General features: G+C 37.1%; 1 protein-coding gene across 2 annotated transcripts in view; it reads left to right on the top strand.

Moving 5' to 3' along the window:
* Positions 1–13,205, top strand: part of LOC136873855 (cysteine dioxygenase type 1) — a 208,954-nt gene that overhangs the window by 190,665 nt on the left and 5,084 nt on the right. The window contains exon 4 of one of the 2 annotated variants that reach the window (XM_067147142.2): positions 4,613–4,666. In XM_067147142.2, the coding sequence (XP_067003243.1) occupies positions 4,613–4,648 (36 nt within the window). In that variant the 3' untranslated portion in view covers positions 4,649–4,666. Of the gene's footprint in view, positions 1–4,612; positions 7,515–13,205 lie in introns of those variants that run through there. The other variant, XM_067147141.2, reaches the window with a different exon arrangement.

Below are 13,205 nucleotides of genomic sequence, written 5' to 3'. Positions count from 1 at the left end.
CCACTACCGTACCGTAGTTTATCCTATTAAATATTGAAAGCACGTATATTAAATATTACTTATACTCACCTTCCATGTCAATATATGGGTGATTACCAACGAAAGCTTCGATCATTGCATGCACAACAGACGTACTGATTTTATCAACTACCAATAATAATAATAATAATAATAATAATAATAATAATAATAATAATAATAATAATAATAATAATAATAACAACAACAACAACTTAGCAATGGAGAACTAGGACAAAATGACCTAATTGGTCACTTCACTGACACATGGAAACATTTCCGGCTACCCGTGGAGGACATTCACAAAATGGTTATGATAGCTTTCTGAGGTTCCATTAGGCTCCTGATGCACCACATATTCAGCGCATAATGTCGTTACTGACAAGAACTTCTGAAATTATGTAATTTCTGTGTTTATTCCTTTGTAACATCTCCATCACATGTGATCTGAATTACCTTGCCATTCATGGCAGGCTATTAATACAAGAGGTTGGTTTTGTTTTTTAACAATAAACCTGTATATAAGTTATTTCTTAAAAAGTGACCTTTCCGACTCATTGGCTGAATGGTCAGTGTACTGGCCTTCGGTTCATAGAGTCCTGGGTTCGACTCCCAGCCAGGCCGGGATTTTAACCTTCATTGGTTAATTCCAATGGCTCGGGAGCTGGGTGTTTGTGCTGTCCCCAACATACCTGCAACTCACACACCACACATAACACTATCCTCCACCACAATAACACGCAGTTACCTACACATGGCAGACGCCACCCACCCTCATTGGAGGGTCTGCCTTACAAGGGCTGCATCCAGGTAGAAATAGCCACACAAAATTATATTACAAAGTGACCTGAACATGAGTAACAAGAGAACATTGCCAAAACCAATGGATTATATTCCACATGCAGCCCCAAACATTCAGCAGCCAGAATGGCCTTAGCATTCGCTGCACACAAGTCATCTAAGATAAAATTCTAAAAGAATTTTATTGTATAAAGGCCACCTGTTCAAGACAAGTTTCACATTTGATAAATTTTGTCTAAAAAGCTACATAGGACATGTTTCAACCTAGCCTAGAAGTCATTGTCAGCTTAAAATAACACAAAGATTAAAGACATACACAAAAACTACATAAAAAACTTGAGGTAAAATACAATCAACAAATGCAATAAAAATCTATATTTAAAATGTTCATAGCTTGAGTTTTGGATGAATCTAGTTGTATATATATATATATATATATATATATATATATATATATATACTTTTAGAATTTTATCTTAGAGATTTAAAGTCAATATGAAATCGGAATGAAGTTCATTACTTGAAACACAAGTCATCTGTCGTGCAGGAGTCACAAAGGTTACTGCAGATCAGTATACACTATAGATCTTACACTACACCATATTCATAATATATGTAGAACAGTCATTAAGTACCGAGACTTGACGCCTGGAGGATAGGCACCCACACGACTCCGTATGTTGCACACGATGCCGCATTACACGGCGTACACCTACACAGAACCACATCCACGCTCGAAATAGTCGCCGTTGGCCGCTAACCACTTAAACAGAACCACATCCACCCTCAAAATAGTTGCCGTTGGTCGTTATGCACGTTTGCCAACGTTGGTACAGCTGCTGGAAGCACCGCTGAAAGGAAACATCATGTTTCGTCTCCAGTTATTATCCGGTTGTGAAACGTCAGCACTACTGTTGAGGTCACCACAAACTGTCATACGATCATCACGTTGGTCTTGCGACAGGATTCGTGGCACACTGTGCTGGGTAACATGAGACATGTTGAGGTCATCTGTCAGAATTCTGTGGCAAGTACCATGGCTGACCCCTATTGCTGCTGCAAGATCGTCTACCGAATGGGAGCAGTTAGCACGCACCAACGTTGCAACTTATTGGATCTTCCATTCCGTTCCGTTCCGTTCCGTTCTGTTTGAACTGTTTGTGGCCAATCAGCACCCACATCATCTTCCAAACTGTCCCGTCCTTGTTGGTGCCACATAAACACAACACTGTAACTGAATGCGTCATCACTGTAAGCCTGCTGCATCATTTCAAACGTTTCAGCAGCGGTTTTGCCTAATTTCTGGCAGAACTTGATGTTTGCCCGTTGCTCAAACTGTGACATGTCAAAGTCCGATGGGCACATTCAAATCACCCTCACAATGACTGTACATCTGCTTCCAGTGCATGCACTCAACTGTTTCTTGCAGGGACGAGAGACTAACTGACATGGTACCATAACACGGCGCAACGTATGCGCTGTAGCGCACCACAGCACCATCATGCGGTCAGTCTCAGACCTTAATGACTGTACTACATATATGTAGTGTTACTAGATGCCTTTAGTGGAATAGAGGACATTTTAAGAAAATGTAGGACATAGGGAAATTGCACACTGAAAGCAAAAATATTTGGAAACAAGTTATGTTGAATGCATGTTATTCTCACATTAAACCTACCAAGAACAAAAACAGCCTCACTTTTAAGATTAAACATATTTAAAAGACATGTTGATTTGTTCTAAAATAACTGCCCTATTTAAAAACATATTTAGAGAACTCAGAGCAGTTTAACTATTTGAGCTTATATTAATAAAACAGTACCAACAGCCTGTCTCTTTCATCTGTTCGTTGAATGGAAACTAATTATACAACCTGCCTCATATTTGCATTATGTACAGGAATAGCGAAAAAATATCTGTAATTTTCAACATCTCAAAATGGCAGATTTTATGCTTTATAGCACTCAAATATGTCCAAAAGTAATATTGTAATTTACAAATGTATTCCTTTTTTTTTTTTTTTTCACTAATGGAAAATGTTTTGAATTTCTCAAAGAGGAGGATATTTAGGAATTTTAAGAAACTTATCCTGGAGGTCAGACAGAAGGTTAAATTGTAGGGCATATCTGGGATTTTCTGGAGGTCTGATAACCCTACATACACCTCGATCAATGAAGCCTTGCTTTACAAGATTTTGTGTACATCAAGACACATCAGTTCTCAACTTATTCAGTTTTTTCCACATTACACTCCTCCTAGCATTTTGGTAGTGGTTTGCGTGACAAACATTTAGAGGGATGAGAAAGGGGTTATGAAACTGGAAACTCATCGGACACCAACTTCAGTGCTATTGATGTTGGAGTACTAACCCACGATCTTCTGAATACAAATTTACGGCTACTCGGCCAGTGCTGTATAGCCAACTCGCTTGGTACATTCTCCAAATGTTTGTTAGATGGCATCAGATATTTCTACATAGCTGTAAATTGTGGTTTCAACAGAAACACATAACACTATCCTCCACCACAATAATACGCAGTTACCTACACATGAAAGATGCTGCCCACCCTCTTCGGAGGGTCTGTCTTACAGGGGCTGCACTCGGCTAGAGGACATACTTCAGAGATAACTGAAAACATTGTATTAATCCATATTCTCTTCTCAATTATTATCTATGGCTATCCTTGTCCCTTAAATGTGTGGCAGAGTCAGGAATTAAACCCAAATCCAAGCAGGCAGGAACTGCAGCACTGGACTGATACCTTCATGATGCAGCTTGGTCTCTTTCACTATCTTAGAGCATTTATTTTAATTACAGCTTTAATAACTGATCATATTGCACTATTCTCCCAATTCTAACTTTGAAAAAGTCCGACTCGTTGGCTGAATGGTCAGCATACTGACCTTCGGTTCAGAGGGTCCCGGGTTTGATTCCTGACCGGTTCGGGAATTTCAACCTTCATTGGTTGATTCCAGTGGCCCGGGGGCTGGGTGTTTGTGCTGTCCCCAACATCCCTGCAACTCATACACACATAACACTATCCTCCACCACAATAACACGCAGTTACCTACACATGAGAGATGCCACCCATCCTCATCGGAGGGTCTGCATTACAGGGGCTGCACTCGGCTAGAAATAGCCACACGAAATTATAACTTCAAAAAAGTTACAGTACTTTAGAGAAAAATATCCATTTAATGGGTTTGTTATTTATGATCATTATGCAGACAGTCCATGAATATTTGTAGAGAGTGCTCAACTTCTCTTTTGAATTATTGCCATTTGCTTTTACAATTCATGGAGTGAGTTTATTCTGTTGAAAATAAAAGCTAGAGTAAAAATAAAGTGTTCAGCAACACTGACCTTCAGTTCAAATAGCTGCTTTCTCCTTGTTCTCAGCCATAGAATATCTATACTTTTGACTTTTCTTCCATAAATATTTTCACAAATTATAGTCTTATCTGTAAATGACTCTTTCTGTCATTCCTATTTATACAGATTCAACAAGCACCAAATGTTAAATGTTTGAATCTTGATACAGTAAGTTATTCTTTGGAAGTTCATATATTTGAGAAATCTGAGTCATTAAACTTACTATCATGTAAAAAGTGCCTTTCAGGAAAATTGCTGATATTACATGTCAAAAAAAAGATCTATTATTAATAATTTAAAGAATCCAGGGGCACCCCAGTCTAACAATTAAATATTATGTCCTTAGAAAAAGTGAACTTCAAAACTGTGAGAATTTTGTTTGTATTGAAAAAATGCTGAAAATTATGTTTTTATTTTCAGGAAATTAGGCAGTGCAGGCCACCTGAAGACAACTAAAACTATTTTGGACATACGGTGGGTTATTCAAGAATTTTATACTTCAACTGACAATTGGAGGGAATGATACAAACTGCGAGTCTGACTTGTTGAAAGATATGAGTTTGACCTTTTAAGTCTTTTAACGACTTGACAGAATACTTATCAGAGTTAATGATGGTTGAAGCTGAACACTGTTTTGACATATTATCTTCACAATAGCATCAGGACAAGGCTCTATTCATAATACTTTCTGTTTTCAATTCATTTTCAAAACAAATCTAAATCCCTACACTAATATTTATCAAACAGATAATAAATCAACTGATTGCAACACAAATGGTAAAATTATAAGGTCATATTTTAATAAAAATATAATATCAGAGATGCAGTTAGATGTAGAGTGAATCTGTATGGGAGTACCTGCCCTTCCTTGTGGTCCTAAGTCCTCAAGGGAAGAGGGGAGTGCAAAGGAGTTTATTAGTTCCCATGAAGCAGGGTGATTGTCACTAAAGTTATCCATGTAAGAAATGAAGCAGAGGAGAGGTGGGAAATGAAACCTATATTTCGGCTTGTGCACCAGTGTGAAAACACCCTGGAAATTTTAGCCTAGGTAGTGATATTATACGAAGCATGTTTTTAAAGTAAGTACCGTTTTTAAATATGGTCGCTGCAGTGCTTCAATCGTCGCTCAGACCATGCGCGCTCAGTACGTACATCTGTAGACTAGCCACAAACGCCATTACAGAAGCATTCGCCCGTATTTATGTTTGTTTGTACATATTGAAAATGCCTCTGAAAAAGAACAGTCCCGCCGAGTGTGAAGTATACTTTTTCAGAAGGTACAGTCAAAGGTTCCACCTTTACAATACTAAAAGATTTTTTATTTAATTAACAATTAACAAATATCAGTACATGTTTTGTCTATCTTGTAGATATCATCAGCTGAATAATTGTAAGAATAAGTACAATAGACAAGGACAAAAACACATTAAAATTATTCGGATTACCAAATACGTCGGTAAAAATTCACTTTACAAAAGTAAAAATTCATGTTAAAAATTTTTCTTGATTGAAGAATGTTCTGGTTCTATTAAAATGAAGATAAAGATATTAAACACATGTGATAGTTTAATAAAATATGGTAATCAAGCTCTTCTTGTTGGCGTGATGATGTATTAAAATATGATTCAGATTACCGAATACGTCAATTAAAATGTGAAGTATGCGCTGTGATTCGATTTTTAAATGGAAAAGGCGTGTAAGCTGTTGAAATTCGCCGGCAGATTAGTGAAATGTATGGAGAACACACTATGAGCAAAGGAATTGTAACAAAATGGGTTAGAGCATTTAAAGAAGGCCGTACTAATGTCCATGACGAGAAGCGTATTGGGCGAGTCTGTCAATACTGAAGACTTGGTGCAAAATGTTGATGCAGAGTTTTGAGGAAACAGATCTTTTCAGATTTTGTCATTAAGTTATGAGTTGCCTGAAATTTCAAGGAGTGTTCTTTATGAGATTGTGTCAGGATGCTTAGATTATCAGAAGTTGTGCTCACATAATCTAAAACAAACGGCTTGTCATGCTTACAAGGGAGATTCTTTTGCTTCATGACAATGTGCGACCTCACACGGCTAATCAAACCCGAGACCTCATTGCTTAACTTGGTTGGGGACAATTTGATCATCCTCCATATAGTCGTGACCTAGTGTCTAGTGACTACCACTTGTTCCTGTGCCTGAATAAACATTTAGGAAGTCAACACCATGACGACGATGATGATGATGATGACCTAAAAAGGACCTTGCGACAGAGCTGGCACATCAGACGGCAGTTTACTATATGGATGAAATTCAGAAGCTGGCTTCATGATATGACAAGTGCCTTAATATGCCTGGAATTTATGTTGAGAAGTAGTTCAAGGTACAGGCTTAAATATAAAAAAAAAAGAATTGTTTAAAAAATTGTATTACTTTTCTATATCAAAATGGTACTTACTTAAATAACATGCCTCATATATATCTTGAAATTAGAAACATTAAACTTGAATACAAAGGCTCTTTCACCAAATTCTGTAAATGTTACTTCTATCTAGTCTGCTATGATGCACATGTCATGGCTTGTTTTGCACAGTGTTATTAGTGAGTCAGTTTAACAGTGAAAACTACCATTCTACATCTGGATTTTCAATATTATAGTTTCTAAAATGATGTAATGCCTTCAGAAAATGTACTAAAACTGTATGGGGCTGATCATCACCAAGTCAGTTTTCCATAAAAAGGGACCTAAAGTCTTATTTTTCATTTTTGAGATTTCTTGTGATTCTAAAATTGCCATAAGATAGTGAGCATTTAAAAAAAAGAGTTTATGTTTCTAGGTACAATACTTCAGAAGATATTAATTATTGACAATTGCTATTAAGAAAACTGTATTTTGAGAAAAATGCAGTTACAGCTTGCACTAATTTTCTTACCAACTGTACAAAGTTTTCACGGCATCGAGTGGTGAAGACTCGAATTGCTGAATAATTGAGTTTGTTAAGCTCATAGGTAGCGCAAGACGTCAAAACCTAAAAATGCATTTTTTACACCCCAGACATGCTGTAAAATTTCCATTACTGACTTTAGATCCCTTTCCATGCAATGGATCACAAATGAAAAAGTGAAAAAACTAGCATTTTTGGATCATTTCTTTTAACTTTGAAGTTAATCTTGAAACTTATTTGCCTATCTACATTTATGAAATAACTGGAGACTGCTGAACATATTAAAATAACTCAAAAAGAAAATAATTATGATAACGATGAATGATTGTACCTACTGAAATAATTCTAGGAAAATTAAAAATCAAAGCATCTTTTTTTTTCAGTAACTGGTTAACTTTCTGCCCACACAATTATAGAACTGGTTTTTAATATTATTCTTGACAGTCATATTTCCTTTGCTTCTATGATACAGTTTATTTTCACTTCTATAACCTAAGTAGTAAAATTCTGTATAATATTGTGTTGTAAAAATATGAAATGCAATTTAAAATAATTTAAAAATTTATGTCACAGTAACATAAATTCAATGTAATATAATATTGAAAATACACGTCAATGTTTGTATAACTTGTCCACAGTTTTTAATATTGTAAATATTTTTATATATGTGTACATAGAATAAATATTCATCAGTTCTTGTAAGCTAATAGCATAGTTTCTGTGAACTTTTATCTACCATATAGACATGACTATCTTCCCAGTTCTAGCCCCAAGTAATAACTCATACACCCACTAATATAAGGACCACAGATAATTGACAGAGCTTTGCAACACTGATTATTGCGTTAAAAATTAAACTGCAGCAATGGGCTGATATATTCATGATGTAGCATGCCCTCCAAATGACAGCCTTTTACTGTGTTAGAATATTTCTTTTAATTAGAGTACTTTTGGTGAGGAGCTGTGTTATGTTGTTGGGGTCATCAGTTTATTGATTGGTTTGAAACAGCGCTCTATGCCATCCTATGATGTGTTAATATTTTCATTTTTACATAACTACTACAGCCAGTGGCGTGCGGTGAACACATTAGTTACCACAGCTACAAAAATGTTCTTTAAATATAAGCAGTCGTAGCCCCACTACACTCTCTAAAGTCAACATTACCATACTGCATTTTTCGTGAAAAGGTCTACCTGGGGAAGGTCTTTCAAGAATATTTTCAACCACAAACTCGCACATATTTCCAAATTGATATTCACGGCAGTGACGACACCATTATAACTTAATCTAGAGCAGATTTTAAATAATGTACTTACATTTTCACCCGGCGACACTTCGTAATAGTACAGTCATGGTTTTCACAAAAATACTCTGGGACTTACTGTTTTTAACTTAAAAAGCCTAACCTTAACTGAAGCAGCAAAATTTAAATGGTATTTTACCATCGCTTAAGTTTTATAGTTTCACTCTTTTACTGAGTGTACGTGCATCAACAACAAACGAGGGAAAATAAGACGATGTGCAAGTGGCTATGCTGTTAACATGTTGATATTTTTCTTGTAGTCTCTAGTGTGTGGCGCTGAACACTTCGAGTGTCAAGTATTAAAACTAACATACCTTACCCAAGCTAGCTGTTCAGCCGCTGTAAACTGCTGTCAGAGCAGGACACACAGCCTCACCCCGCTCCCAAGACAAGGAAGCTTCAAGTGCATGCATCAACCAAGCAACTTAAATTTCACTGGGGTAGCTCTCTTTCACGCCAGCAAGAAAACGGAAACCCAGCTCGCTGGAGAAGCTCAACTGTGGTAGAGCGAGCAGATTGTCAAGACAGCTGTACTAGGCTTGGCTTAGATTTTCACAGTTTTTAAAACTTTATAAAAAGCATTATAAGGAATATAAGAAAATGTTAATACAAAGTTATTTACCCTAGCAGTGCCATGCTCCGAACATCTTTCTATTAAGTCTTGAAGTGAGCAAATTTCTTTTCTTTTGAAAGATCTTCTCTTGTGCTAGTTTGCATCTTTGTTCTCCTTCCTTCTGCCATTGTTAGATTCTACTATCCATGTAACAATATTCATCTACTCCCTTTAAGACTTCATTTCCTAATATATTCCTGCAACACCTGGCTTTGTTTGACTTTTGTGTCGATGTTGTATCTTGGCTTTAGAAATGTTCTTCAGCTGGTCTTCTATGTTCGAACAAGAATTGTCATAAACTGATGTGATAAAATTGGACCTCTTAGGTATTTGTTGTTTAATGACCTCTCTGAAGCTGATTACTTTCAATTTAAAGGTTGTAAAACAGCATTCCAAAATCTTGTTACCGGGTGAGTTGGCCGTGCGCGTAGAGGCGCGCAGCTGTGAGCTTGCATCCGGGAGATAGGGGATTCGAATCCCACTGTCGGCAGCTCTGAAGATGGTTTTCCATGGTTTCCCATTTTCACACCAGGCAAATGCTGGGGCTGTACCTTAATTAAGGCCATGGCCGCTTCCTTCCAACTCCTAGGCCATTCCTATCCCATCGCTGCCATAAGACCTATCTGTGTCGGTGCGACGTAAAGCCCCTAGCCAAAAAAAAAAATCTTGTTATGAATGTTGTCATCCTACTGTTGTCCTTGAGGAGGTCTTGTTGCAGCAAGTGTGACTTTTCATACCAACTGAGGAACATTTCTAAAGCCACAATACAACATTAACACAAAAAGTATTTTGGAAATTTTTTAAAAAAGAGGAAAATTAAGTGACATAGAAACAAATAGTAAAAGAAACAAAGAGTTAAATTGTAATGATTTTAAGACCTAATCAAGTAATCAGGAAAGTTTTAAACTAACTTAGAAGATAAGTATAACTAATCACCCCACTACCCCCATTTATCTTCCCCACCCTCCTTCTACCCTTTCCTTATTAGTTTTATTTTAAGTATAATTAAAGTACAACTTTAAGATGGTTTTTAACGAAGATTAAAAAATTTTGTAAAAAAAAAAGTTTTCACCTAAGCAATGAAATAAGTAACTGAGGATGTTCCTAAGAAACAACACATGTACTATTAGATAAGCTTGCTTTAAGCAAATATATAGTATGAATAAGGTGCAAAGTCTTATTTATTATAGAACTAGCTGATGTACTCGTGCTTCGCTACGGGATTCTAAGAAAGACTGTTTTCGTGGTTTTCTTAACTACAGTTAGTTAACTTAGGCCATTACAAAAAAAGTCAGTAGGAATGTAGGAATTAAAAGCAATGTTATCATCACATAAAATACTCGCTCAAATGAAAAATCACACATTTTCTCACTTTTAACAAACAGTACTACGATGCTGATTTAACAGTCGAAAGTTTCAGTGCTGGTATGACCAGGCCGCAGACAGCCGTGAACACTCCTCTGCCATTGTTCCATTAAATATACACACTGCTCATTCCAATCAGTGACTCAGGGTAGGGATTGAATAGCTCGAATGCTATGATGAACCAGTTTGTTACGTAGCAGTAGTATCAGAAAATGTATGAACCATAGGAATGGCATGCTTAAGAAGAAAGTTATCTAACTCCCCACCTACTTCCAGCCAATATTCAGGCAGACTGCTATACTCGGTACGACCGGGCGAGTTGGCCGTGCGGTTAGGAGCGTGGAGCTGTGAGTTTGCATTCAGGAGGTAGTAGGCTCGAAAACCACTGTCGACAGCCCTGAAGATGGTTCTCTGTGGTTTCCCATTTTCACACCAGGCACCGTACTTAATGCCAGGGCTGCTTCCTTTCCACTCCTAGCCCCTTCCTATCCCATCGTCGCCATAATACCTGTGTGTGTCGGTGCGACGTGAAAGAAATAAAAATTACTCGGTATACAGCAGTAATCCCATCTATTGGGCATGATTGGCAACAGAAGATACAAAACACATCACAACAAACAATGGTCAATGTAATGTTATTGTTGTTCAATGTTATGAGCTTTCTGTATTGTGGGCCTTCACATTTAGTTTTTCTTTGACTCTGTGAATTACTTATAGCATAGACTGTAGTTCCTTATTTCACAAATTTACATAACGATTTTCATTAAATTCTGTCTATCCATTTTCTTGTGACTTGGCGCTGATATGGTCTTAGCAACAAAAATTCAGATTCATGAATATCTTTGATATCTGTCGACAGCTGGTATGGTAAACATGTATAAAACATAAATTTAATACCATATAACTTTAGTAATGTAGTATTTGTCGATAGGACCACTAGTAACACAAATATTTGAGAATTAAATTTTAGGCCTTCCCCTAAACTACCATTCCACTCAGCATGAATAAAATTATTTATAGCCTAGATTGTAGCGACTTATTTCCCGATTTTGCATACCGATTTTTATTAAGATAGAACCTTGAATAACATAAAAATTTGAGAATTTAAGTTTAGGCATTCCCCTAAACTACCATTTCTTTCAGCATGAAAAATACTCTTTATTACCTAGATTGTAGCGACTTATTTTCCGTCTTTGCATACTGATTTTCATTACGATAGGACCACTAATAACATAAATATTTGAGAATTAAATTTTAGGCCTTCCTCTAAACTACTGTTTCCCTCAGCATGAATAAGTTTATTTATGACCTAGATTGTAGCGACTTATTTCCTGACTTTACATACTGATTTTCATTAAATTATCTTCAGTCATTTTCTGGTGATGCGTGTACAGACAGACAGACAGACAGACAGACAGACAGACAGACAGACAGACAGACAGACAGACAGACAGACAGACAGACAGACAGACATTACTGAAAATTTAAAAGTGCATTTCCTTGCTACAATGGACATGGCTGATACAGAAATACCATCCTTTTTAAATTCTGAGCAATGTACAGACAAAACTCTTATTTTATATATATAGATTCTTTTGTCCATTACTTGGTCAGGCGCACCATTGCACTCTCATTCTTTATGTTATGAGTCCACTCTCACTTTGTTCTGTTCAGTCTAGTGTAATGCTGTTATCGGCTGATTTAATGAAAAATTACTTCATGGTTCATGGTGTGGGTTACTGTAGTCATGTCCTAGTTCGTGAACCATGGGCAATGGCTGAGTAGTTTAGTCAATGGTCTTGAGAGTCGGGATACCAGTTGCTACGGAATGGGCGTGGGCATGTCGGACGTGGCCCTCCTTGTGCTCAGGCGGCTAGAATTTAGAGGAAAGATCCTCACTTGGATTAGTGTAAGTAAGGGTAGCATCCTGCTTCAGAGAATTTCCACCGAGCACACTCGGAATGTTTTAAGCAAGTCTCGGACCTATGGGAATAACAGAGTCCCACTCCTATTTAACAGGCAAGAGTCTCCTTGGAAGCAAAGTAGCGAACGGAATGGAATTTGATGGAGAGCTATGAGTATTAATGGGGCTTATGGAAGAAAGAAGAAAGATGTGTTAGAGTTAATGATATTGAGTTAAGGGGAGATAACGAGGAAGAGATAGATTATAAAGTGTACTTGACCAGGTGTTAAATAGGGAAAGGCAGAGTGTGGGGTGGGACTGTTCATCAAGAATACTATTGCACACAACATAGTTTCTTTTATACATGTAAATGAGCGAATGATGTGGGTAGAAATGGCAGTTGGAGGAATTAGGACGAGAATTGTCTCGGTGTATTCACCATGTGAGGGTGCAGAAGAGGATGAAGTTGACAAGTTTTATGAAGCATTGAGTGACATCGTAGTCAGGGTCAACAGCAAGGATGGGATAGTGCTAATGGGCGATTTCAATGCGAGAGTAGGAAATCAAACTGAAGGATATGAGAGGGTGATTGGTAAATATGTGGAAAATATGGAAGCTAATAGGAATGGAAAGCATTTGCTGGACTTGTAACAGTATGGGATTAGCAGTTACAAATACATTCTTCAAGCATAAGGCAATTCACTGATAAACATGGTAGGGTAGGGGTACCAGATTGGTATATCCATATCACAGACAAAAATGTGCACGCCGCACTGAGGCACTCGTCTTGGCTTGGTAATCATTGAGAATAGAGCTCCCGTTGACATTGAATTCAGGTAATTTGTTGGAATGTGTGGGTGTTCTGGGGAATTTTTGATGATAGAGACCACTATCTGATCTATTATGAA

Source organism: Anabrus simplex, chromosome 5 (assembly GCF_040414725.1).
Source record: "Anabrus simplex isolate iqAnaSimp1 chromosome 5, ASM4041472v1, whole genome shotgun sequence".
NCBI classification, from domain to species: Eukaryota; Metazoa; Arthropoda; class Insecta; order Orthoptera; family Tettigoniidae; genus Anabrus; species Anabrus simplex.
This window is presented reverse-complemented; position numbering and strand designations above follow the sequence as displayed.